Source organism: Oryzias latipes, chromosome 15 (assembly GCF_053564925.1).
Source record: "Oryzias latipes strain Hd-rR chromosome 15, Olatipes_Hd-rR_3.1".
Lineage (NCBI taxonomy): Eukaryota > Metazoa > Chordata > Actinopteri > Beloniformes > Adrianichthyidae > Oryzias > Oryzias latipes.
Window position 1 is genome coordinate 21,787,177 of NC_136251.1, and position 27,850 is coordinate 21,815,026.

Consider the following 27,850-nt stretch of genomic DNA (forward strand, 5'->3'; position numbering starts at 1 on the left):
GGTATTTATTAGGTTTTTACTGAGTGACATCATATTTGCCCAAAAAAAAAAAATTTGTGAGGATTGGGTTTGAATTACTTTAAAAATCCAGGGCACTAGATGTCCCAAACTATATAGTTTTTTAGTAGTTGGGTAGTATGGAAGGAATTTGGACATAGCCTGTGTCTTTAAATTAAGACCTTGCCACCACTTGATGATGCCATCAATAGTCACCAATGAGCCATGTTAGATTGGAAAATACATAACATTGGTTTTATAACGTTAAAAGTCATTCTAACACAAAAAGTAAATGTAAATTTCTGTGCTTTAGAGCATACCTATGTTAAGAAATTAGCTTCTCCTCTATATCCTACCGGCAGTGGAACAGCCAGCCCAAAGTAGCTACAGCTCCCTAAAAAAAGAAAAAAGAAAAAAAAAACTTTTTTGACACCACTACAGCTTCAAATGCCCTACAATTGGAGCAATAGGGAGGAGCCAGAGGGGTAGGGAGCAATTTGGATTCAGCCATTAAAAGTTAACATCCACAAAATGTTATTTGACACCTGAATTGGAAATAATATAATTATAATCAGCCAAATATCCATTTGTCAGAATACTCTCTGACATCTATTACAGGCAAGAATGCTCTGAACAAATATGATAACAATATATTAAATAGTAAACATTTCAACTCCTGGGTTACTTTTAATGTGTATTAGTGAGACAGTTAGATGTGCACAACAGTTGGACTAATCAGTGAAGTAATATACAAGATCTCTTTGATAATTGAAAACATGTCCATTCATCTATCAAATTGCTTTAAGACTTTGTGTTGTTGCAATTTTCTGCTTGCCTGACATGCTTAAAAATGCCATTAGCATCTGAACTATCAAGGTTTTCTTGTGTTCTTTTCTTCCTTTTAACAATTGAATTATAGATCAACGGATTATGGGACCACATATGAAAACCTTAATGAGAAAGTTGGTAGCAAAACCATACTGAGCTACTTGTATGTGAGTCCAAACAACAAAAGGAAGGTAAGTCGAGCGTTTTCTGAAGAATTCCGCAGGCCCTGAATACATCTGTCAGCAGATTTCCATGTTCACCAAAAAGCAGTCTTGCTGGAGCCAGCATCTATTCCAAGCTGCAGATTGAATAAGCACACACTTAAGCCCTGTTGAATGGATGTTGTCATGGTGGGCTGCTGATTCCCTTTCTTTTTCTTGTCTAAGATAATGTTACTGACTGACCCAGAGGTAGAGAGCAGCCTGCTCATTAGCCTCGACGAGGGGGCGACCTATCAGAAACACGGCTTAACCTTTGATATCCTCAGCCTGCTTTTTCATCCCGAGCAGGAGGATTGGATCTTGGCTTACAGCCACGACCAAAAGGTAATGTGTGGGTGTGTTATGGTGCCAGATTAAAATGTATTCAAAGCATTAAAAAAAGCATCTTTTTGACATTGCAACAGTGGATCTGCATGGGTTTTCTCATTTTCTGCCTGATTGTAGTCATGAATATAAAATGTGTTATCATCATAGTCAAAAGTGTTCATTTTGATAGAGAAGCTACTTTCACAAAATGAATACAGAGTTGCATTTTGGCAGCAGCTTCCATCGCAGGAGCAGGACTGCTGCATCCATGAATGAGCTGTGAGGTCCTGCTCCAGACAACCTTGAATGGATTAGTTCTAGACAGGGTTAAGAGAAGGCAAACAAGGAGATGCCCCCCCCCCCTGCACACAGATAACTGAGCACAAACACATACTCTTTATTACTGAGCACTGTCTGCTTCACTCAGCAGAACAGACACCAGACTCAGGATTTCCTAGCTTGCACTTGAGAAAATAATTTCTTTTAGGGAGTTAAAAACTACAAATTGTGGAGTTAGGATTGCAGTGCTGTAGATTAGCTGATGACCACAAAGTGTTGTTGAAAATGCAGAAGTTTTTGCAGACAAGTTTGCTTTCAAGTCGTTTGTTTTTCTATAAACCAGTGTTGTTTCTTTCTTTTGCACTGAGATGAGTCAGAGTGATGCTCGCCATCGTAACAATCAAGAGCTTAAATGTTTCTGCTCAATCACTGAAGGGAGATGAGAAACTTCACAACTAAAACATCCCAGCGCCCTAGAAAAACATAGATAACATTAAATATGTTTTTTTTTTTATTGGCAAATTAATGTACAGTAACTAAACGACACTCGCTGGTCTCTTTTTTTTTTAGGTACACCTGTCCAACTGACTGTTAACGCACATTTTTATCAGACAATCACATAGCAGACGCTCAGTGCATGTAGGCATGTAGACATGGTCAAGACAATCTGCTGCAGTTCAAACCGAGCATCAGAATGAGAAAGAAAGTTGATTGAAGTGACTTTGAACGTGGCATGATTGTTGGTGCCAGATGAGCTGGTTCGAGGATTTCAGAAACTGCGGATCTACTTGGATTTTAATAGAAAGGCAATAGTAACTCAAGTAACCACTGGTTACAACCGAGGTCTGCAGAAGACCATCTCTGAACCCACAACACTTCCAACCTTGAGGCACATGGGCTACAGCAGCAGAAGACCACATCGGGTGCCATTCCTGTCAGCTAAGAACAGGAAATTAAGGCAACAATTCACACTGGATTTTTTTTTTCCTTTATGGATACATTTTTGCAATCACATTGATGTCACTGGCTTTAATCTAGTTATTGTGTCTTTAATGTATCCACTTTCTAATCTGATGAGCGCACTCTTGTTTTTCAGCTCTATGTGTCTGTTGAGTTTGGGAGGAGATGGCAGTTTGTGCACGATAACGTCGTCCCCAACAGATTCTACTGGTAAGACCAACATACTGGTCACTTGACCAAAAGAAAAGAAGAAAAAAAGAAAAGGTGCAATATTTTTGTACGAAGTCTGTGAATTTAATTATGTGTGTAATTTTGACATTCTGCTCACTATGGCAGTGCCGAGGGGAAAAGATCAGCGCGCAGCTCAATTACAGGAGAAAAGCAGAAATGTTACAGAGTCTAATTTGAAACAGCACTGACACACAGAGCTGCCAGTGTACTTTTAGGAAATGTCGTGATATTTCCAAAACTGTTTCTAGATGTCATTCTAAACAAAGGTTAAATATTAGTCAGACTTTGCGTTTATTATAGGAGACATGACTAGGAGAAAGAATATCATATTCACATAAATAATTTGTTTCATTTGTTAAACTACAAAGCTAAGTGGGTGTCTAAGGTAAATTAATATTTGAGTTAATGCACTCTCCTACTAAAATATTAACAGTGTTGTCATAGTACTATCTAAACAACATCTTTGCAAATTGTCTTTTTTTTTAAATGCCTATTTAAAAAAGGAATGCCAGTAAGGATGTGGCACTAGATTTATAATTTGTTCCTTTTGTTGTCAGATGTTTAGTTTAGATGTTTAGTGCTAATGTTTTTACCTACACATTGTACACTTTTTTTTTTCTTTTTGGTTTTATAATGCTTTCTAGAAAAAAATATGAATTCTGGCATACTGACTGAACTACAATTCTACCATGGACAATCAAGGAATCTTGGTGATGTGTATGGAAAATTAAATGGAAATCTAAAAGATTTAGCATTGATTGGAATAATTCAGTTCATTTATTTGCCATTTCTAGTATAAAAACCATATTGGAAGCACAGTTGCAAAGAGCTATGGTGCACTAAAAACAGTGTATATAAAATAGAGCTGTGATGGTGTGGGATTTTTGATCACCGCGGTGATGAAGTTGGTAGTTGGTACTAAGGGGCGCAAAATACCCTGGCGGCCGCGTTGCCATGCAGTATTCTTCAATAACAAATAACAGTAACAACTAATGAACTAACTATATAGGTGTTGTAGAATGACTGTGTATGTGTGTCAGCGCGCTGCGTGTGTAGGAGGAAGAAGGGCGCACAAGTCTGTAGAGGGTGCGTGTTGATTCTTCTGCAGCGGACCGTTCTCGAGCTGCAAGCGAGGCTTCACCTGTGCTCTCTGGAATAGACATCTTCTCAGAATATTATATATTGCCCAGTAATAAAATTACTGCAGACACTTTGCTACCTTCCCGGTAGCCATGAAGAACGCGGGGCAGGAGGCTCCGCCTTTATTTATACATGCAGAACTTTCAAAAATAAAATTAAAAAAAGTTCCAAAAAATATTTCAAAAAAACGTGCTGTGATGAGGTTATCGTCACACCCCTAAATATAAAACAACCTCCAACAGTCTGGCAACCTGTCCAACAGTAGCTGGGATAGCCTCCAACAGCCATGTGACCCCAAAAGGGAAGATTTGGAAGATGGATGGATAGATGAAAATATACAAAGCATAAGCCTAGAGATCTGCAACAGACTGGGCGACCTGTTCAGAGTATACCACACTTTTGCCTAACAGTTGCTGGGTTGGCTCCAGCAACCCCTCGAACCCTAAAGCTAGATGGTGAGTTCTGAAGATGGATGGAAGCCTACAGATGCAACATGGACACAATCTTAAAATGTATAAAAAGAAAAGAGTTAACCAAAATAAAATAAGATGCACAAGTTTTTCAAAAAGCATTAATCAAAGTCATGCAGGTTTTTGAGCGTCACTTCTAGCTTGACCAGATATAATGCGTGGCATTGTTTCCCTTAGGACAGAAAGTCAAACATCCCTGTCACAGTATGGATCTGAAGGCTCTTTTTAAGTCTAGACTTGTAAATGTCCTCCAGGACTGGTATGTCACAGCCTATTCTCCTGAAAGCAGAGTGAAAAACTCTATTCCTTTAAAAAAAAAATCATTCTATCTCATAAACACATCATGCAAGTGCTAATTTCTCATAGTAAAAATGATGCCAGTTATCTTCACAGCTTGTTTATACTATATATACTACAATTACTATTCTGTCTATTTGTTGGTGTCCAGATGGGCTTTGTGGAAACACAGATGCAGTTCAGTCAATGGGTGTGCAAGTTTTCTCTCCCTCTTTGTTTATTCAACACACAACACACATTATTTTTTTAACACCCTCATTTATTGGTGCTGTTTTAACCCTAGAGAATAAAATAATGGAAGAAAAAAGCGAAGCCATTAACAAGCCGTGGATTACAGTTTTATTTGTTGACCAACCCTTTTTTCATATGTGTAAAAATTAGAAATTGCCAGCGTTCAATTTAGATCTGCATAACAGGGATATAGAAAAAAATCCACAAAATCATCACAGGGTTTCTTCATGACATGGTGTTTCTCCATGTGTCTTAAAACATTAAATGACATGAAAACACACACAAAAAATACAGTTTTATAGTCATTTGGAAAAAAAACAATTTAGCATCTGATGTTCACACTGGACTGTAACTACCCGATACTAGCACATGTACTTATAGGTGGAAGATCTCAAGAATGTTGCTCCGAGCCATTTTTGTCACAGCTTTATTACATGAAAGACCTGGTGGTGTATAGGCTAATTAGGGTCGGACACAAACCACAATTATCAATTTCTCCTCTATGATCAATTTTCAAAGGGTTGGCAATTCTGTGAATTGGAAAGGACACTACTAACTATTCATCACTACAAAATCAGAGTCTCTGGTCAAAATTTGAGCTGGTTTAACTTTCAAAGCATGTTCGATGGATGCGCATTTTGTATGTAGAGCTAGGCCACTCCAGGACCTTAAAATGCTTCTTATGAAGTCACTCCTTCATTACCCGGGCAGTGTGTTTGGGATCGTTGTCATGCTGAAAGACCTAGCTATGTTTCATCTTCAATGCTGTTGCTGATGGAAGAAAGTTTTCACTCAAAATCTGACGATACATGGCCCCATTTATTCTTTCCTATACACTGATTAGTCGTCTTGGTCCCTTGCTGAAAAACAGCCTGCATGATGTTTCCACCCCCATGCTTTAGTAGGTATGGTGTTTGGGTGCAACTCAACATTCTTTCTTCTCCAAAAATGACAAGGAGAGTCCGTACCAAAAAGTTATATTTTGGCTTCATCTGACCACAGGACATTCTCCTAATCCTCTTCTGGATCATCCAAATGCTCTCCAGCAAACTTTAGACGGGCCTGCACATGTACTGGGTTTAGCAGGGGCATACGTCTGGTACTGCAGGATTTGAATCCCTGTTATTAGTCCCTGTGTTATAAAGTTTGCTACACTACTCTAAAGGGGAAGAACTTGCACAATCAGTGGCCTACTAAACATTTTTTTTTACCTCATTGTATGTCTAAAATAGAGATAATTGTATATCTTTTTTTTATTGTTTGATTTTAATATAGGAAGAGGAATCTGAGGCAGTGTATTTATATCAAAACCTTACTCATGTCGATGAGCTAAATGAAGAATTTGGAGTCTAAATTTATGTTACAAATAACATATTACCTTTTCTACCACTGTTATTGTGTCTAAAAATAATCTGGTTATCATTTTAGTGTCAAATGGAAAGCACTGATACAAACTAAAAAGACTCCAGCTAAATATTAAAAGCTTCAAGCGGCAGTGCTGCCTTTGTTCTGCATTGCTTCACTTTCGGAGACATTCAGATAACTCAGGAAATTGTTTGTATGGAGCGCCAACATCAACCATATCAAATCTTAAGTAACATTAGAGTAAGTGAATCATCATGTTGAGGAGCACGGAACATTGTTGCAATAATTTTTCATTATCCATTCAGATTCAGGCATCCTAACCAAACACACACACAGACCAGGCTTGTTTTTCATACTAAGTATGCAAAAATTACTTCTTGATTAGCAAAATGTATGTAGACTGAATTTAAATGACATGAAACAAAAAAAAATCTGCACAAGACAAGTTGTGAACAGTCTTTTCTTTTTCCAATTTTGGAAATTTATTTTTAAATGGCTTGTGTACTTTAAAGCAGCCAGTAGGAAAGAAATAGACTTTTCCAATGCTATTTGTGCACACAACTCTGTTGGACTTTGTTTACGTCCGTTCTTGTCATCTCTTCTAGTCTGAACGCTTTGTCGATTATTTTCCTTTTTCTTTATTACAAGTTCTTTCTGGTTGCACTTTAAAAAAAAAATAGATAAATTTAAAAAAGCTAAAATCAACCTTGGGGTTCTCTATCTTTTTAAAAAAAATGTTTTTTTCTTTTCTAGAAAAAGACAAAAAAATGAACTGGCTCTTCATGCCACAAAATCAGAGGTAATTAAATAAATTCTTCAAAGTCTGCATTGCTGAGATTGTCTTGGAAAAAAGACGGGGCTATCGTCTTTCCACATACTCTGCCGGAGTGCGTTAGTTAAGAAAAAAAAACGCACTGTAACATTGGGAGGCCTTATTTAAGAGCATGAGCTCCTGCTAGATAGAATTGGATGAAGTATTTGACAGAAAGCCCATTAAAAAAGATGGAGCTATGAGGCAATTACAGAATGCTGAGGGAAGCGGGATGAGGCTTTTTACATTATAGAAGATACACTGTACGGAAATTGAGAAGAAACCCATCTTCTGTCAAAACAGCTGAAATGAATACAAGTGGTGACTGGAATCGACTTAGCACTTAACAGCTGCCATGAGGAATCTGTAGTTCAGGATAATGAAATTGCTACATGTACAGTGCAGAGCGCAGGTCAAACGTTGTTCAGGCCATTGTCTATGGATCAGGTTGTAATGTTACCCCTAAAGGTACAGCACAGGAAAAAGCTCATTGTAGGTTGTAGAAAATTAACATTTTATGCTTATCTGTAGCTTTATTTAAAAAAAATAGAGGGGAAAAAGGAAGCATAGTGGAGATTAATTAACATTTTGGAATTAAGATTTTGAAGGTTTTTGTTTTAAGCAAAAGCATGTAGTTTTGGATGTATGGAACATTAATGCAGGCTAATTGCTTTTGGAAAATAACATGTAATGCATTCTTTCATTCTTCAGGACTCACATTTTTTTTTACTGTTTAACATCTAGTTGTTCTGTAGTGATGCTCTGACCTTTTCTTTTACACAATGATATAGAAGCCTTTAAGCCTCAAGTTTTTTTTTATGTTGATGTAGATTAGAACAGGTACATAATACAAAGTTCTAGCCTGAGGCAATATGCAGCACAACAGAAAACAACTACAGTAGCTTTCCTTACACTTTGTTTAGTTACCACGGTGATGAATCCTTCCCCGTGTGTTAGCATCATAAACTCAGTTTCTGTAAAAATTGTCTTTTATTGTGAAATCACTTGAAAAAGAAGGTCAATGCTTTGTTTTTAAAGGCTTTAAAGTGTTGACTTAAACATCCTGTGCTGAAAAGAATCTAAAAATCAAATTACTATCACTAACAAAATGCTATTTATCTGTGGATCAGTTTTCAGTCATTTCTTGAGTTTATTTTTTTTATTTTAGGCTTTTTCTGTTAGGTTTATTGTAAGAATTGATCATTTATTTTATGAAAAGTAAAATTTTTGTTCAGTTTGAGTGACTAGTTATATGATTTTTTTTTTTTTTTTTTTTTAACCAAGGTTGTTTTTGGTAGTAACATTTGAATATTGATTAGTATCTTACCTTTTTGTGGTAAATTGAGTTGAGCTGAAACAAGTTCAAATGTAGATCAACATGTGTTTTTAAAGATAAAAGCAAGATTCTTCAAGACTGCCTGTCTGATTCATCGATAACTGGCAAATGAAAGCATCTGTATGCAGGTTTTTTCGGCCTGCTGGTGTCCTGATAAAGTTTCACGTAAAAAATGTCATAGTAGCAGGTGTGATCATTAAATCTGGGAGCAGTATGATTACTAATATTGAATCCATGATTACTTTGAAGTTCAAAAGAAAAAGCTGAAGATAACTGGTAGTCATGAAAGGAGGTAAAGTGTCAGAATGTAAGGTTGGGCGCCAACTCAGACTGTCACGAGCTCTGAGAAATTGCAGAAACTCTTAACACTGACCTACTACAGAATGGTAACTTTTTAAGTTCATATTCACTAAAAAATTTAAAACAAAAAATATAATAAAAAGCATTTGCAAAAAATTCATTAGAAGGAAAAAGCCACAAAAAAATCTCTTGCTTCCCAATGAAAATGACTTGGCCCTCATGTTTTGGAGTTTAATTAATATGAAATTGTGAAGCTCTCTGTCTTTACAAGGGCATTCACACATCGAGGAACTCCACTGGAGGAGAGTATTTTCTTTTTTACTTAAATATTTAATGGAGGAAAACAGTCACACCAGGGGGCTGTTTATTCACGAGTTAAAGAGACCATTTTTTTTCCACGTATGTAAGCATCTAACTAACACCTAACTTTAACTTACCAAGTTAGTTTGGGACAAATTTGCCACCATAAAAGACAGAAAATTTGATTTTTTTATACCGTTTTTCTTTTCTTTTTTTTTTAAAAACCGATTGATCAACATTATTTTGTATGTGGTCCAGTTGGCCAAAACATTACTGCTGGTAGGCTCTAACCATAATCAAAGCACGATCGGGGGGGAATAGATGGTCCCAAACTCCTCTTTCTTTCCTTACAACAGGTCGCTAGGCCAAACAATTAATCGGTAAGGGAAAATCGTTAAGGTTCAGCTTCTGTATTAAAAATAATATTAATAATAAAATCATAATTGATTGTATTAATCGATTGATCTATGATGAAGTGATTTTTAATCTTAATATTATAAAAAATACTTAACAAAAACAGCAGAATTCCATAAACAAATCAGGAAAAACAGTTCTTCAATGGTAAATGGCGTATACTTATATAGCGCCTTTCTTCCTACAAGGACAAAGCGCTTTACAGTCACACACACATTCACACACTGGTGGCCGCTCCGCTGCCAAACACGGGCGCCCGCCTACCACCAGAGGCAAGGTGGGGTTCAGTGTCTTGCCCAAGGACACTTCAACTCATGGGCGTGCAAAGCGGGAATCGAACCTGCAATCTTACGATTATGGGTCGACCGCCCTACCGCTGCACCACGGCCGCCCTAATCCCCTCCTAAGTAGAGACATGAAGGAACGCAATAAAGGGGGAGAAGAAATCCTGCAATTTTTAATGTGAATTAAGGATCTCATGAGTATAAACATCAACATATATGCTCTTACTTTCTACTACTGCCTTTTAATTAATAAATTAATAAACCATTAATAAAAACATTACCTGTGAACAAAACAATTACAGTCCTTATCACACTTGTAAACAAGGTTGACCATGGTTGAACTAAATCTAACCATCACAGCTAATGCATGTACTCTCTATCCCTTTGGAGAACGTTTTTTGTTTTGTTTTAAAGTGTGATGTGCAGTTTAATATGTACACTTGATGATGGATGGCTGAAGTAAAGATCAGCAAGCTTCTATTCTATATAGGCAGTTTAGAGTCGGTCACATGATTTAGTTGACATAAAGTCCTAGCAATGGTTTTCATCAAAAGTGAAATCTGTGTCAGTAGTGAAGACAAAGCCATAACAGGGTTTTATACATTCAATATTGATTAATTCCTAAGAGAAAACAAACTGTTGTCCTAAGTGGAACATTTTTCTTGGATGTGTCATGTTTCAGGTCCAGGCTAGGTTTGGACAAAGAGCAAGGACTGATTCACCTGGAGATCCAAGTTTCTGATGGACGTGAGTCAGAATGGCATGTCTTCTACCTTTGCACACTGGAAACATAGAATAAGGTCCCTATTAAAAATAACCATTTAAAGCGAACTACATTTGCTACAAGAATTGACAGAAAATTCAACAGTTTTGGATTTAAGATGCTTTAATAAACCCTTCGGAACCACATCATTTTTTTTGCAATACATTTTTTAAGTGATTTTATATATATATATATATATATATATATATATATATATATATATTATCACTAATGATATGTTGGGTAATATTTACACGAGTGTTCAGGAACCCTCCCCTCACACCTTTTTTACCCACTGTCTAAAATTGATACACACTTTTTAGACATGGTGTAACTCTATTATAAATAATTCATTAGCGTTTCTTTTTAATTCAATACAGCGATTGTCACTGGAAAAAAAAAAGAATAACTTGAGTTATTCTCTCCATAAAGTTTTTAAAAGTAGGTAAACTTTTCCCACCAAAAGACTTTTTGAGATTTTATGGAGGCACTCTTTTGAAATGAGCAGGAAAAGCCCTTCTACTGCCTCTAGTGGAATAATGATGAACTACAGGGTAAAAATACAAGAATAAAAACAAGAAAAAGAATGGATGTTGCTAAAGAGTTAGAGGTTTCAGAAATGTGTGTATCAATAATGGGTTACTTGGAATTATACAAATCTGATTAAATCACGACACATAGTTCAACTCTTGTTTTTTCACTTTTATAGTTAAAGCTTTTTTTAATCTCTTGTGTGTTGATGCAGTATCCCTTTCAGAGAGAAGGCATTAACTTCTTTACTTGGCTGACATTAATGCACAAGGGCAGCTTTCTCTACTTTGTCTATTAGTTAGAATAAAGATTGACCTTCACAATCTTCCTCTCGTGTTCCAGGTTTTGCTATGAGCATAGAAGCTGTGAAAAGCCTTGATTGCAGACTAGCCGGCATTGTGCTAGTCGTTTTAAAGCTCTCATCTCCTTTCTTTCCTGCAGGGTCACAGTATGTAACTTGCAAACTCCAGAACTGCTCTGACGGAAACAAGGGCAAGCCTTTCCCTGGATTTATCATCCCGAACTCCCTCGTAGTTCAGGATGAATACGTTTTCATCCAGGTGGGTTTTTATTGCTTGTGGATCTGGCTTCATTAAGAGACAATTAAAAGCTGTAAAGTTGACGCGTTTGGCTGAATCTTAATGCAGTGTTGTGCTTTTCATTAACTAAAAGGGGTCATTATGCTGGAAAAGGATGGGCTCAAAATGAAATCACTGCTTTATTACAACAGCTACATTCTCCTGCAACACACATCCCATTTAGTATTGTTTTTTTCCCCTTTTTTTGTGCTTTAAACTGTTCGAGTTCATGCTTCTGTCAATCATTCCATGCAGGATTGTTTGAAAATATTTGTCTTAGATCTTCTGTGCAACAAAACCTCTTTTTTTTATTTGTAGGTATCAGTAGGTGGTCAGTCTGTCCATTATGTGTCATATAAAAGAAATGCTTTCTACCCAATGAAGCTCCCTAAATACGCTCTTCCCAAGGTAAAAGTTTGTTTTTCAGTGTTGCATTTTTTTTTCTTTTTTTTTTTTTTTTCAAAGTAATCATTAGTAGATCCTGAATGAAAAGAAATGTTTCATATTCATCCTAAAAATTGTTTTTAGACATAGACTTAGCTATATGTAGAGTTTCTCTTCATTTATTCAGTGTAGCAACCTTTTAACAAAGAATTCATACTTTTTCAATTCATGGGTATTTATTTATTTTTTAAACATTTTTTAAATGAATCATCAGTTCAGCTACTTTGTCCCCAACGAACTTCAAACTCATGAGAAGCATGTGTTCAGGATCTGCAGATAATCAGCACGGACGATAACCAAGTGGTGGCGGCGATTCAGGACTGGCATCAGAACGATTCCTATAACCTGTACATGTCTGAGTCCAGAGGGCTGTTCTTCATGCTGATGCTGGAGGACGTAGTGAGCAGTGGAGGACCCGAGGACAACGTCATGATAGACCTCTATGAGGTAGGCAGGAACGGCACTCATGTTTGACATAAATCAGGAAAACCAAACTGGACCGTCTGTCATTGCTCATTTGAAAATGTCCACAACTTCCAATGTTTGTCATCAGATTCTTGTTGAAGATCGAGTAATTGGTTTGAACCTTTGAGTTTTATCCACTGTTTTACAGTTAATTAACTTTTAGTTTGTCAGCTGGCCATAAAAACAAAAAATAATTTGTAATTTTGACAACTATTTTACACCTCGTGCTTATTTATTTTTGAGCATTGCCCGTTTTATCCTTCTGATCCCAGCGGGTTACTGTTCCTAATTTGTCTTGATGCTAAAGCAAATTCAAACTTAGACTATATTATTATGATTAAAAAAAACAAAAAACAAAAACGATTCTAATTGTTGTGAAGTTTATTGTTGCTGTGGTTTAATTAACTTGGTCAGTTTGTGTCAAAAATGGCTTTTGGAACAATATGAAACCCTGGAATGTAGTAAGACTAAGTTATCAAAAAACTTCTAAAGGAATTGAAACTTGTAGTGGTGCAACCCAAAAGGTCATATTGAGGGTGAAAAAGGGTCACTGCAGTGCAAAATGGGATTTGAAAAATCTTTTAAAGTTTACGATTTTATCCGTTTACTGAAAACTGCTTTTTAATTGAATGCTGGATGTTGGTAATACATTTGATTTAGATGAACAAAAATGACAGTTTTGAGTGGGATCCAGGGCAAAGAAAATACCACAACTTCCCTGATAGTTTTCTCCTTCAATGTCTTTCTACTTGTGCCATCAGCTGTATTGAATTGAACAGAGCAGACACACAGGATTTATTCTGCCTTGTTATTCTCACATTCTCTTTAAGGTTGCTTGTATTTGGATTTTAATGCAGCAGCAGAGCAGCAGAGGAAAATGTAAGGGAAGTTCAGTTTTTTTGGGGGAAAAAAACCTTGACTTAAAAACCACAGTAACACTGCAAGCATTTCAGCCTTAGCTGAGCATCTATGTGTGCTGACAGATCTGCTATGTGGATGCAGTGACTGTACACATATGCATCACTCTGTGTTAACCTCATCTTCAGCCAGCAGTGAAAGATCACGTTGTTAGACACACACACACACCTTGGATTGCTACCAGCAGGGGTAGGAATGACCTCTGTCCATGCTCATGCTTTTTAAATGGTCTTTTGTCTGTTTTATTTTTGACCAAAATTTGTAGAGTTGGAGGAGAAAAATAAATTCGAGCGATCGCTGCTTTTGGGTTTGCATCTCTGCACACAAGTATAAAAAGGAAGAAATATCTCAGGGCTGTGCCATATGTTGTTTTGATTCTACAGTCCTACAGATGGTCCAAAATAGTGCTTCATGTCAGAAAAGTTATCACTCTCAGACATCTCCTCTTCCTTCTCCGATCTCACCCTTCAGCTTTATTTAAGTTTGAATAATTCAGTTCTCCCCACACCCCACTCTCCCATTTTTCTTTTTTTTTGTTGTTGTTGTTATTTTTCTTTTCACTGCTCCCTGCCTCTCATGTTTGCAGGTTGCCGGGATTAAAGGGGTGTTCCTGTCAAATAAACTTGTTGAGAACCAAGTGAAAACTTATATCACATACAACAAGGGAAGAGACTGGCGTCTTCTTCAGGCTCCAGCAACCGATCTCCAAGGAAACAAGGTCTATTGTGAACAAGTAAGTGGGCCACTGACAAGAGATACATGTGGTTATTTGGATTTCCATTATCTGCTCTCAAAAGTACTGCACTGAGTCTTGACATACTGTACCATGGTCAAAGAGAGTGAATAAATCTGTATCATAGCAACGCAGTTCTGAATGTGTCCATACTTTCATGCTATTTAGGATGCTTTCTGTCTGGTTTTCCAAACCAAATCTACACAGTTTAAAGGCTTTTATGTTTAAAAATACTGCAGATATAGAGCATTCCTTTTTCTGTTTTCATTTCCTTTTTATTTATTTTTTTCATTTTCCCATTTAGGTCCATCACTATACGTTACGCTTTCTGCTTATGAACTTTTTATGCATTCAAATGGAAAATGTTCGTATGTTGCTGCATATGGCTTTATCTGACCAATACAACCAATTAAAAAAATTGGTTTTAAATAAAATACATTTACATGTTCTTACGCAGGCAGTCATTGATGGTTGAAATTTCAAAAAGCATTTAATCTAAGCCTGCAAACGGGAAAGTGTCATAAAAAATAATTTAGCAGCTTTTTTCACATTTTCTAAAAAGAAGCTTTCACACAGCTTTCACCTTGTATGTTAAATCCAGAGCTTTTAAGAACAGCTGTGTAAAGTAACAAAATATAACCTGCTTTGTTCCACTTTATTATGATTGATGTTTGTATATGAGATACTTAAATTAAAAAAATATATTTATATATATATATATACATATATATATTAAGTGTCAAAATACATATATTGCACCTATATTTGGTTAAGTGATGGCTTTAAACCGGCAAAACAATATATAACTCAAATTGTACATTAAAATCATATGTGATATTCACTTCTTGGTTTTCTTTTCTCACTAGTAATTGCAAATCTTTAAAACTGTGCAAACTTGTTGCCAATATTCAATTCTTGAACTTTTCATTGACATCTTTTGTAATGTATTTATTTTCTGATCAGGTCTGTATTTACGTCTTCCTTTTTTGAATCCTGGCTAATCTTTCCTTTGTTTGCCAGCCCTACTGTTCGCTGCATCTGCACCTTCATGTTTCGGAAAACCCTTACGCCTCGGGAAATATTGTCAGTAAAGATTCAGCTCCAGGAGTTATAATAGCGTCAGGTGAGATTTGATCTGCATGGTAATTTACATATTCATGCTTGTGTTGAGTCTTTGTCTTGTTATTGGTCTTTGATCGTATCCCTCGGTGCTCTGAGATTGGCTTCTGTGCTCCTTTTTCCAGCGCCATCCTTTACTTAGCTAAGACAGTCATGGCATTTCTGCACATCCAGAACATATTATATGCTTGGTAGTGTCTATGTGGCTTAATTAAAACAAAAAATGTAGATATTTGTCTTTTATTTGTGTTCAGGTGTGGTTGGACCTGAGCTGATCAATACCAATGTCAGCATTTTCATTACATCTGATGCTGGAAACACCTGGAAAGAGGTACTGTTTGAAAACTGCAAGTTCATATTCTAATACTTCTTTCCTACTCTTCTGAAAATGCCCTTTTAGAATGCATTCGTTTTATGAGAATGGTCCCCTGTCTCTGTAATAATTGCATACATGGTCATAAAGCAGTAACCTCTCCCAAAAAAGGACGGATTTTCAATTTTTCTCAAAGAGACCAAGTGGGAGGAGATGGCTTGGAGGAGGGTTGGAAACCCCCCCAGAATATAAAGATCATATTTCTTTTGTGGCCATATAGGAAAATGGATTATCTCAAATAGTTTTTTCTTCTTCTATATAAGGTAGAAGAAAACATGCCTGGAAACAGAATTCTTTAAGTAAACCAACAAACTTAAACATGTGCTACTGTGGGTTTAATTACAAACCAGTTGCAGTTGTGGTAATTAAAATCTATAATCATGTGTTGGGGAGGGAGGTGGGAGCAGGAACAGAACCTCAATAACTGAAGAAAAGAACTTAAAATCAGAAAAACACAGTAATTAATATAAACTAACCTTCAGAATGAATCTAGAAGAAACAACCCAAAGACACAGATCCTCAAACCACTCCAGTCTCCGCCTTTGTTGCTGCAGCCAACGTTTGAGTCACGTTTGAAGCAATAAAGAGTTTAGGTTTGACAGGCATTGTTGTGCATTTCTAATCCTTAACTCTCAAAGTCAAAAGATTGCAGAATTCAATGTGACAGATAAATTTTCATTATTACACAGTCCAAATGTTGTCTCCAGTGTTTGTATTCTGTGGAATCTGTAATGTAAAGCAAAGCTGAATGTGTCTCCAGGTTTTTCAGGAAGAGTACAGTGTGTTTTTCCTGAATCAAGGGGGGGCCCTGGTGGCCATCAGACACACCCCTCTGCCAATTAGACATATTTGGTGAGTGTTTCTGCAGGAATCCAGTCTCTCAAAAGAAACAAAGTAAAGCTGTCATCTTGCAAAGGCTCTCCTCACTGATCTTGAGTTTTATTTGTGATGCCCCCCCCCCTCCTCAGGCTGAGTTTTGACGAGGGCGGAAACTGGGACAAGTATAGCTTCACCTCCTCTCCCCTGTATGTCGATGGAGTGCTTGGAGAGCCTGGAGAAGACATCCTCATTATGACGTAAGACATCAGGGGGGTCTAAAAACAAACAGGACATGTTTACAGGTTGTTAATTACTAGGCTGACTAATTATAGGTTACTGTTATGGAGACTTTGAAGTGTCTGCTCCACATACTCAATACCTGACCTTGTTTTTTTGACATGTTTTTTGCAGAATATTTGGTCATTTCAGTCACAGGGCTGAGTGGCAGCTTGTCAAAATCGACTTTCGCTCCATTTTCCAACGTCGGTGTGGATCCGAAGACTATGTCACATGGCAGTTACACAACCAGGTAGTTATTATATTGCTTACCTAAGTAATTAGGTGAAATCTATTGATATAACACTCTATTTTTTTATCTCCCTCAATGGATACAAAAAAAGAACTTTGTGAAATGACATTTTAATGTTAAGTCAATGAAACATAGCAGAGATGGTGTGGTCACAAGAGATCAAATCGTTTGTTTGCATCCTGAATTCATGAGCTCACTTTGAAGTTAATGAACATTTTTTTTCTTTATTGCTGATGCATCTTAATCCAATTAATTGCGGCCTGGTGCATGCAAAATGCAGTTGATGCTCAGTTCGGTTTACGTGAAAAAGGTTTACGTCTCATCTTAAAGGCAGAGAGGTGGTCTGTTTGCTGAACCCAGGCTGGAAGCTGGTTCCACATGAGAGGAGCCTGACAGCTGAGGGCTTTGCCTGCCATTCTTTTGAAAACTCCAAAGTACAAACATAGACTGTTGCATTTAAAAGGTCATTAAAGCGACCTTTTCTGTATCTTCAAGCCTCAACTTTCTGACTGTGTTGCATTTCTCAAGAGGAAAAATGAAAACCTGATTTATAACAAGGTCTTAATTTCATTGTGGGTGTTTGGAAAAATAACAGATTTCCAAAACTGTATCTTTGGTAAATAATTTAAGTGCAATTTCTAGCTGCTGTTTTTTTAATATTTTTTGAACACAATAATATTAAAACTTTAATTTTATTGCTGCTTATCCTTACTGAAAATTGATTTATCTAGTTTATTTGATTTGGAATACTTTGTCGTTACTTTACAGCTTTCATAAAAGTTACAACAGTATTCATTTCAGTGTTCGGTACTTTAGTAAATCTAAGTTTTACAGTGTGACGTGTTATAATAATTATGAATTTGGTTTACATCTGAACCACCTAGAATTTAAAGCCCCCACAAAAACAATGATATCTTTGTCAAATAAACAGATTTGGTCAAACTGTCTTTTGTTTCTACTGCATTGTATTATGGAAAAAATAAATATTCAGAAGTATAACAAAAATATAAAGAAGCTCAAGGTTAATATTGCATTATTTATCACAGGGGGAAGTGTGCATCATGGGAATGAAGAGATTCTTTCAAAAACTGAGAGCGAACGTTCAATGTGTCAAGGCCGGAGATCAATTTATTTCCCAGATGTCCGACTCCTGCCTGTGCACAGAAGCGGACTTTGAGTGGTAAGTTTCCTCTTTCTGTTGTTGTTCTTGTTTCTCCTCATTAAATCTAAATCAGTTAGTAAAGGTGGGGGCCTAGAGCTGAATCAAAAACGGGCTAAAATTAAAGAAGTTACGGTTGGGAAAAACATTAGTTTTATTTCATTAAAGTTAGAAATTCTGAAAGGTTTAACCCTATTAAAGACTCAAGAGACCCTTTTTTTACTAAAGACTTGTGTTTTATTCATCAGTGTTATGGAAAAGGGAGCTTTTGTAAAGCTGCTGGACCCCAAGAAAATATGTACATATATTTTTTAAAAAGGTGAACTGACTGAAGATTACAGCTGAAATAATTTCTTGAATCTATTTTTTTTAACTTTTTTAAAAAGTTAAAGAGATTCTGTGTTTACTGAGCGTTGCTTGAAATTCCCAGTTTAACTGAATTCCAAATATGATTTTAAGATTATTACTAACTTTTTTTTTTTCCCTGCAAGTCTTCTAGCTCCTGAGGTTGTGCTTCCCTGTCTCAATGAAAGAAATATGATTGATCGTTTGGGCTTTTCCAGGGTATAATTATGCTTTTTTTGGTAAACACAATCAATCAATACTTAAAACATCTGATACATAAAACATCAAAACCCAAATTTACAAGGCTTTTGTGTGAGAATTTTCTTCTGTCGGTTTCTTTATGTAATAATGCCATCTGAACGTGATATTTTAGCTTTAAGCCATAGTGAATGGCTGCCTAACCTATGCTCTTAGTTGTCTTTTTTTCTTTTTCTTTCCCTATCTCTAAAAGTGACTATGGGTTTGAGAGGCAGGTCGATGGAAGCTGTGCTCCGGCTTTCTGGTTTGTTCCTTCAGCAACATCTCCTGACTGCACAACAGGGGACACCTTCCTCAATACGACGGGGTATGCCTGATTTTTCCTTTGTGCAGAAACAAAAAAAAAAAGCCAAAACAATATATTTGAAAGGGAAACTTTGCATTTGTCTCACCTAGGGGAACCTTCAAAACTGCTCAATGTAGAGAAATAAAAGAAAGTGGCGTAAGCTCTGCTAATTTCAAGTAAAAAAAGCTCACAGCTTGAATTTGAAAGTGGGAATTGGGGGAACAAAAAGAGAATATCCTAATAACAGATGCAGCTTAGTGAGGAAGAACTATGTGAAGAAAAGAACAAGTTACAGTAATCAGTGTTTTATAGAAATGGGTGGGGAAAAAAATTGCTTTTTTTTGTGATTACAGGTGTTTCAGAGCAGCGCTGATGATCATATTTGTGTTGCTCGAGTTGTGTATCATTTGAAGCAAAACTGTTTAGAAAGAAATTTAGTTCATCTTTCCCTTTTCTGTGAAAGTGCGTGTGCTCCATGCAGAGTAATTATCCTCTCGCGCCTCTTGCCAATTTATTCCCAGATACCGAAAAGCTCTTTCCAACAAGTGCACCGGAGCAAGTCTTTCAAAGTACAGCCCCAGGCAGGAGAAGTGTCCCAGTCAGGCCCCCAAAGGTCTGCAGCTCTTCACCAGCGAAGGAACACTTGTAGCAACTCTGGGGAGCAACGTGACCTTCTTAGTCTTTCTAGAAGAGGTAATCATGTCTTCAGACATAAATTGAAATTAAAAAAAAGAAAATTGCCCAATAGGGCTGAGACAAAAAAAAGCACAAATATGTGCGCAATTAATAAAACAATTGTTCATTTGAAGCATTAATGTTGGAAAAGAATTATAAAAGATTACAATTACAAACAGTTGGAGGTTTTTTGAAATATTTAAAACGGCAAATGGTAAGAGGCTTTTTTTAAATTATCCACCTTCCAAGTTCTCAATGAAATCAATTCATTTAAATAAATACTACACATACTTATTATTTAGTGTTAATATTTTATTTTATTTTATTTTCTCCATCAACCCCCGGTCAGTGATCGAAACAACCAAATGCTTTTCAGTCACATAATAAAGCCAAAACACATTGACAATGATTTTAATTAAAGCACCAGGTTGAATTATGTTTCATTTTTATATTTTTTGAAAAGGAACTGTTTGAAATTTTGGTTTAAAGTGCTGAAAAATTAGACATTGTTTGAAATCCTCCCCCATAGTGTTTCACAGTCTTTCCCGGCAATTTAAAACACCAAATCTGCCTTTTTTATATTGTATTTGAATACTATTAATTTAGAATTTTGTCAAGCGCATCTTTTAATAATTGTCCCCCTTTGTAGTCTTGTGTGGTCGTGATGTTGTTGGCTGCTTTCTTCATGATTTGTGCCATTGTAGATTTGACTTTTGATCAAAGTACGTTGCTTTGTAGAAAAGTACTTTTCTACAAACAAAAAAAACAACCTTTTTGGCTTTTCCACAAGTATTTGACTCACTGACTGTGCCCAAATAAGATTTTTAAACATGAAACTTGATCGATGTTATTGAGTTTAAATAAAAAGGTGAATTTACATATTCTGAAATAAATCCAAGAGTAAAAACCACTTTCTAAATAAAGTCCTGTTGGACGACACTTAAGCTAGGTTTACACTGCCCTTGGTACGACCACTTTCAATGAAACGTCTATGTAAATACACGTTGCAGGCTCATGGTAGTTTCAACATAAAAATTGTGTTTAATCGTTTTCGGACTCTACGTCCAAAATGAGTGGCCATTGAACATGCGTCAATAGTTAAATCAGTTGAATTTGAACTAATCAGGGACTCGGATTTGGTAGTGAATTTTAATTTAAATTTATCTATTGAATAAGGACAGATATAAAAATATAGACATATACGAACAGCAGATAATAATGCTTTCAGCCTTGGCTAGTTTGCAGCATTTGTCCTTAGCTGGACTTTGTGATGCATAAATGGCGTCTCTTTTTATTCTTGGAAGTGTCAAATTATGGAGGTAAATTTAATAATTATGGTTTGTGCCCGGCCAGAATTATTATGTCTTTCATGTTTTGGAATAGATCTATGACAGGGAAAGCCTGGAGCAAGATTCACAAGATTTGCACTGCTTCAACATTTCGCACCAAGCCTCTACCAACTGTGACAGACATGCGCTAGTAAATAGTAGAAGAAGAAACCCTTCCAGCTTGTGTCTATGGTCCAGTGTGAACACCTTGGGCCAAATGCACATTCAAGAACCTGCGTTTAGCACGTTCTTGAACCTAAGTCAGATTCCCAGTGTGTTTGTAGCTTCAAAGTTACAGTCTAGATCTACTGCAGATTACATTATATTTTTTCCCAGGATTACAGCATCCTGTTAGTATCACAGCATTTCAAGATGTGCTACTGCAACAAAATAAAAAAGAATAAATCATTTGAGATTTGCCTAAATCTGAAAAAAAGGTTGTCATGTTTCCTCTAAATCAGAAAGATTTAGGGGAAACACACTTAGGCAAACTGAAAAGAAAAAAAAAGGGCTATTAGATCTTTAACAAGCACCATCATTGATCCAAAAAGCCAATTTTTAAGGAAAATCTCCACAGGGTGCCTTTTAGTGGCTTTAACCTATGCCTTCACAGTGAACTGTCCTCCATCCTCCGTACGCCAGCATGCTTTATAGCCAGATATTTGTACATTGCATGTTTTTCTTTAATGCACTGTATATCAAGGTGCTGTCAGTAACTAAGCGGGGAGGCTTGAGGTCTGGTAAATCAAAAAAATCTGCGCTGACAAGATTTACGGCAGGACCTGCTTCTTGTAGCTATTATGAAAAGTGCATTTTGCTGTGAGTCAGCAAAGACACTGAGAAACAACTGTGGTTACTTTGTGAATGACAGTTTTGTTTTCTTCTTCAAAGGGTCTTGGCTCCATGACAAGTGTAACAGTGGACTTTGGTGACGGAACGGCAATATCCTACGTTAATATAAGCTCCATCGATGATGGAGTCAAGCATATCTACAGTAAAGTGGGGATTTACCAAGTTTCAGCTACAGCGAGCAATAACCTGGGTTCAGATAGAGTCATCCTCTACCTCCATGTGTCCTGTAAGTACTGCAGGGCTGTGCAGGAATTCCTTTCCCTTAAAAAAAGCTATTTATAACCATTCAGAACTGTGTGTTTTGACCAAGTAAATGCTTAAAATTACTCCACTATATGCAAATATTCATTGTATAAAAAAGAAATGCAAAATGTATTTCTACTCATCCTAGGCGTAAATAAAATATAAATGTTTGTGGTCTTATATTACCTTAGAAGAGTGCACCATGACTCAACTCAAATACAAGGCATTATAATGGATTCCATTGATAAAAATTTTATGTCTAGGTCGTGAAAGCATCAACAGACTCTTGTCAAAGCACTGCGGCAGAGCAAATAGCCTCTGTCCGGGTGCACACTGTGTTCTAAAAGCTGCTTGTTGGGCCAAAAAATACGAATACGAACAAAGCCCAAGCTTAAGTCTTAAACATGGTGTGTAATAAAAGGAATGACTTTGCTGGTTTTGTTTTTACTCTTAAGGTCAGCTGGAGCAGGTGGAGCTCATGGCTCCTTTGGTGGTGGTCAAGAACAGAGCAGTAAATTTCACGACAGTGTTGCATCCCGCTAACGTGGGAACGATCACGTATTTCTGGTGGTTTGACAACAAAACTGAGGTAGGTACACAGTTCAACGCCATTCATCCTCTACGGGACATTATAAAAACAATGGTGTCTGTCTGCATTTCAGCCAATTGTGACCCTCGATGGAGCCGTTTCCTTTGCTTTCTCCAAAGAAGGCTATCACAGTGTAACCGTTCAGGCTCTAGCTGGAAATGCTGTCCATCAGGACCAAAGGATGGTAGCAGTTTATGGTATTAATTATTTTATTAAACACAGAATTGTTTGTATTAATTGAATATATCTTGTATTTATTTGTTCACAACACACGTATTTATTTTAGGATTTTTCTTGAATTAATGGATGTTGACACTCCAGCTTCTGAATAAGTAATGAGCAGAAGATTTACAAAAATACCCCTCGCCTGCATGTTGTCTGTAAACTGGGCATCAGCCTGCTGGCAGCATTGTTATCAGTTAACAATGCTGGTCAAAAAATGTACAATTGCATTAAGAAGAAATAATCTTTGCAATTAGAAACTAGTTAGAAAATGTCTTAAGATTAAGGAAGAATACAGATAACGGAATTTACACCATAACATACTGTGTTGTTTTACATTGAAGTTTGAGTCAAAGGTAAATTGTTCCTAAAATATGCAATTAGTCTTAAGCTTTTTTTAAATGGATTTTTTATCAGCATTAACGTTTTAGCAGCACATGAATCATCCAAGGACCTTGATACTGTTCTTAAGAACGAAAACCCAAATTTTATAGTGAAAACACTCGTGGGTATCCTTTCTGGGAGCATTTCAAATTTGGCTCAAGGTCAGGCTGTGAAACTTTTAACGCAAAAGACCCAAAGGCTCCAATCAAGAACAACCAAAATAAAAAATTGAGCTTTACAGCAAGATAATTGAAATTGGGCAGTAACAGATGAGACCAGAATATATTTTTTTTCTTAAACCTCAGCATCATTTTTTTATTTAAAAAACCAAAAAACATCAGTGAAGCACGGTGGTGGAGGGATGATGCTCTGAGCTTGCTTTGCGGCCACAGGACCTGAGCTCTTTCCACTTCCTAACTCGATCGGGAAATCCTGCTTAGATCAAATATTAACCCCTTGACACCTGAATTTATTTCCAGCTGTGAAAAAGCAGATGCTAAATTAAGGTAATTTCGGAGCCAAAGTGGTTTAATTGATGCATTTTTGCATCAATAGACATACAGGGAATAACAAAGATGGGAGCAACTTTATTGGACAGCAAGTTATTTATTTATTTATTTTTACATGGTGAAATTATCTGAATAGAAACAGCAGAAAAGCTTGGTGAAAGATCAAACCTAAATAATTTAACTCATTTAGCAGGTCCTTACATATTTTCTAACATAATTAGCAATAATGTTCTTACAAAACAATACTAAACCACCTACCTTTAAATGTAGCTTCTGTTTGTGAAGTTGAAAAATAAATGTATTACACCCACTATAGACCAATATAGTTAATATCAACTTCTACAGAATTTTTTAAGCAATATAAACAGAACAAATTTGGAAATGTGGGTAATAATTTTTGCTCAAGAGGATCCTTTAGTAAAGTAACAGAAAAATTAGATCATTACCAAGAACATGTCTAGATATCTGGCTGCATGCTGCAGTAGCCATCTGCTGGTGGTAACAGGAGGCAGCCAGAGCCTTTAGTTTCATGCATCAGAGATTTAGATTTATTTTTCTTTAACACATTTCAACTGTTATTTGAAGCTTTATGCACTGCCAATAAATAAAACAGATTCAATATTTTAGTTAGAATTAATTTTATTTGTTGCTTTTATTTATTGGTATCTTATGATGGTTTTACTTTCTGAAAATGACTTAAAGCCCAACAAAATTACCAACAACGGACTCTGTGAGTACAAAGCAATTTAGGTGTTTAGGCATTATAGTTCTAAACAAATCTCTTTTACGTCATTAAAATATTCAAGTTTCCACTGTCTATCAAAAATTGTTGTTCATTTTTCAAAATGCATAATGCAATTACATTTTGTATAAATGTTATTGGTCGATAACAAAGGTTAACAGGGTTCATGATGAGTATCTAGATTATAAATACTTTTTAAAGTACAATACTTTAAAAATAAAAGCTGTATTTTTTTGTTTTTGTTTCCACAATAGAATCAGATATCAGAAATCCTTTATTGTCATTGTAACACAAGAAGCTTGTGACAATGAAAATCCTGGTGCTCTCGCCGTTTGGATAATATAAATAAAGTAATACACACACACACACACACATATATATATATATATGGAATAAAAGAGAAGAACAATAGAAGAATTTGTGGAACCATGGATATATACATATATACAGCCACTATAGAATGAGGTGTTATGTCCTCTATAGGAGCACCAATCATGTTAATCAAATTCAAGTCTTTCTGTCGTCAGAAAGCTGAAACCACACCTCCCACCGCCACATTGACATGTTGAGACTGTTCTGTTTAACCAAAAGTCAGTGCTTCTCCTTATGATAGCCCACACACTTACCATCTCCATCCTTGAACGTCCGTCCTGCCTTTTGTTCTGGGGAGTGATCCAAGTGCAGCAGGTAGATGTCACAATTTAAAGAATTAATAGGCTAAGTTCAATATAGGAAACTGACCTCCTTACTGGAGTCGACCAGTACACCTTCACAGGGTAAACACATTAACCTGATGAAGACAATAAACCAGTACTACACCGTTAACCGTGGAAACACAAAGTAAATGAGTTTTCCCTTTTTTTTGTCTGATTCACAACAATTTGAATAAAGACATACTCAAACACAAATTTAAGATGAATTTTCTTTATACATCTCCATGTTCAGAAAAATGTCACTAAAATATGTTAAAAACAAAATAGCCTATTTTCATCTAAGTAACCTATACTCTGGTTGCACATTACCTACAAGTTTGTTCACATAAGTACATTGTAATACTGCGTATGCAGTATTTACAGGGTAAAACGTGGGGTGTATTCTGAAATGTTTCCATATTGTTTTTATGTAACCCATTTCACATAAAGGAGAAATAAATGCATATTTTTTTTACCATTTCACTCACTTTCCAACTTTTAAAAGCTTCAGGATTGAAGCTTTTTTATGTTGCAAAAAAATTAAATGCAATGGTCCGAGGATTTATTTTCCCCTTCTTTTAAAATGTCCAAATTAAATACCTTCATTCATCAAAATAGCAATCACACTAATCAGTTTCAAAGCACATGCAAAAGAAAATTCCAGAAAAGTGAAGTCATATTGAAGAGACATTGAGATGAAGATTATGGGTTTTCTTTGTAACCACTAGAAACACATTTGAGATTCTCTTTGAGAGTGCACATATAGTATAACAGATCACTTATAAGCAACAGTTTTAGTTTTTCTTCCAGGGGTTTTCGCTTGATAATTTTTTTTTTGATATCTGGGAAAGTATAGACTTGCAAAACATGAAGTTGAAAGGACAAAAAAACACACAACCCTTTTGATGAAATGCTTTATTTATTTCTTTTTGTCGCTGGCCTTGAAGAAAGACTAGGAATGTAACACTTATTTCTAATTCTGCTTGTACTTCTTCAGATTATTTCCAATCACACGTTTTGGCCTTTTCTTCTAATCTGGATGATCTGAACCCGGGGGTGTCCGAGTGGAGGGAGGATGTCAGCAGGGTTGTGAAGAGCCGCATGGTCCAGGTCAGCGTGATAACCGCTGTTGTTAAAGAAACGCCACTATAATGCAATTAAAGGTTAACTCATGATGTATTTTCACACACACACAGTGTATTCAAGCTAAAATAGTAATATAAATTAATGATGTATAATAGTGGAATTATATAATTGCACAAGACCTGAGAATTTGCAGGTTTTGCTCCATGTGCTGTGATAAATATATGAAACAAAAACATGGGACATGCTAAGAAAAGCCAATAGCTCATGTTACCCAGAGAACCTTGTTGATGTGTTGTGTTCTTTCTGTGAAGAAGGCAGACCTGACATTCAGTTTATGGGTGTGATTGCATGAAATTTGATTCTTTAGGCTTTTATGTCCCATCTAAAGGCTCATGTTTTATATTGCTGTCACATTTCTAATATCGCAGAAAGTGATAGCAAGCGACTAGATTTCCATCCCGATTCTTCCACCGGCCCGCCACCTTGTAAACAGTAATTTAGCCACCTCTACTTGAGAATTGCTCCCTGAATCTAATATGTCAGACTGAATTACTTCAACCTTAGCACCAGCCATAGCTTAGCATAGCAGAGGCAGGAGATCTACTGTTTTATAGAGAGGCCTTTGATTGCATGCTAAACTTTACATTTTTATTCCCACCAATACAGTACTGGAGCACTGGAGCTAGTTGTGATGCCAGACAGACTTTTGATGGCAGAAATATTAAAACGTAAGACTCTGGGTAACATCGTTAAAGTCCCACTGCAATCATGCTTTGATCTATTGTAAAAGCGTTCCCAGTGGTCTTTTAACTATGATTAAATTGTCCTAAAAAACAACACAGTTTTTGATTTTTGGATAAAAACAAAGTTTGTGTGGAGTAAGTCCATCCCCATTTCCCATCATGCATCACATTTACACTTTCTCCCACTAGCTCACAGCCCATCACAACCCCAACCTAACATTACCAATGCTACAAAAATACTCAGAAATTCCATTTTAATCTTGAAGGTCTTTATATATGCATGTCCTTCATCATGAGAAAAATATTACAAGAACATATTAACACCAATTTTCACACCATTTTCATTGGAGTGAGTCTTTAAGCTTGTAAAAGATTAATATTGACTGAAATACAAATAGAAATTAGGTTATCATAACTAAAAATAGGAGACGATGTGTGTGTTTTACATGAAATGTATGTTAAAGAACAGCAAAGCTGCAAGTCTAACAGTGCTTGATGTTAAGCAAGTTATGTAAAATACCTGGGAAATCTGCTGCATCTAGCCTTGAGTATGAAACATTCTCACTGACCTTCTGTCTTGTCAGATTTTACTACGGTTTACACCAGAAATCTGACAGCAGACCTCTGGTTATGGCATAAATGCACTAAAAGCCCTGGCCTTTTCCAAAGACTGTCAGATAGAACTTGCAATTTCC

General features: G+C 36.3%; 1 protein-coding gene across 1 annotated transcript in view; it reads left to right on the forward strand.

Annotated features, from left to right (window-relative positions):
• Positions 1-27,850, forward strand: part of LOC101170785 (VPS10 domain-containing receptor SorCS1) — a 64,116-nt gene that overhangs the window by 28,038 nt on the left and 8,228 nt on the right. Inside the window, exons 3-22 of the mRNA XM_023963117.2 lie at positions 917-1,016; positions 1,212-1,370; positions 2,728-2,801; positions 10,453-10,517; positions 11,506-11,624; positions 11,961-12,050; positions 12,354-12,533; positions 14,056-14,202; positions 15,223-15,325; positions 15,576-15,652; positions 16,455-16,546; positions 16,663-16,770; positions 16,925-17,042; positions 18,089-18,222; positions 18,998-19,111; positions 19,612-19,783; positions 21,985-22,171; positions 22,644-22,777; positions 22,851-22,974; positions 26,324-26,436. Of these exons, the coding sequence (XP_023818885.1) occupies positions 917-1,016; positions 1,212-1,370; positions 2,728-2,801; positions 10,453-10,517; positions 11,506-11,624; positions 11,961-12,050; positions 12,354-12,533; positions 14,056-14,202; positions 15,223-15,325; positions 15,576-15,652; positions 16,455-16,546; positions 16,663-16,770; positions 16,925-17,042; positions 18,089-18,222; positions 18,998-19,111; positions 19,612-19,783; positions 21,985-22,171; positions 22,644-22,777; positions 22,851-22,974; positions 26,324-26,436 (2,410 nt within the window). The remainder of the gene's footprint in view (positions 1-916; positions 1,017-1,211; positions 1,371-2,727; positions 2,802-10,452; positions 10,518-11,505; positions 11,625-11,960; positions 12,051-12,353; positions 12,534-14,055; positions 14,203-15,222; positions 15,326-15,575; positions 15,653-16,454; positions 16,547-16,662; positions 16,771-16,924; positions 17,043-18,088; positions 18,223-18,997; positions 19,112-19,611; positions 19,784-21,984; positions 22,172-22,643; positions 22,778-22,850; positions 22,975-26,323; positions 26,437-27,850) is intronic.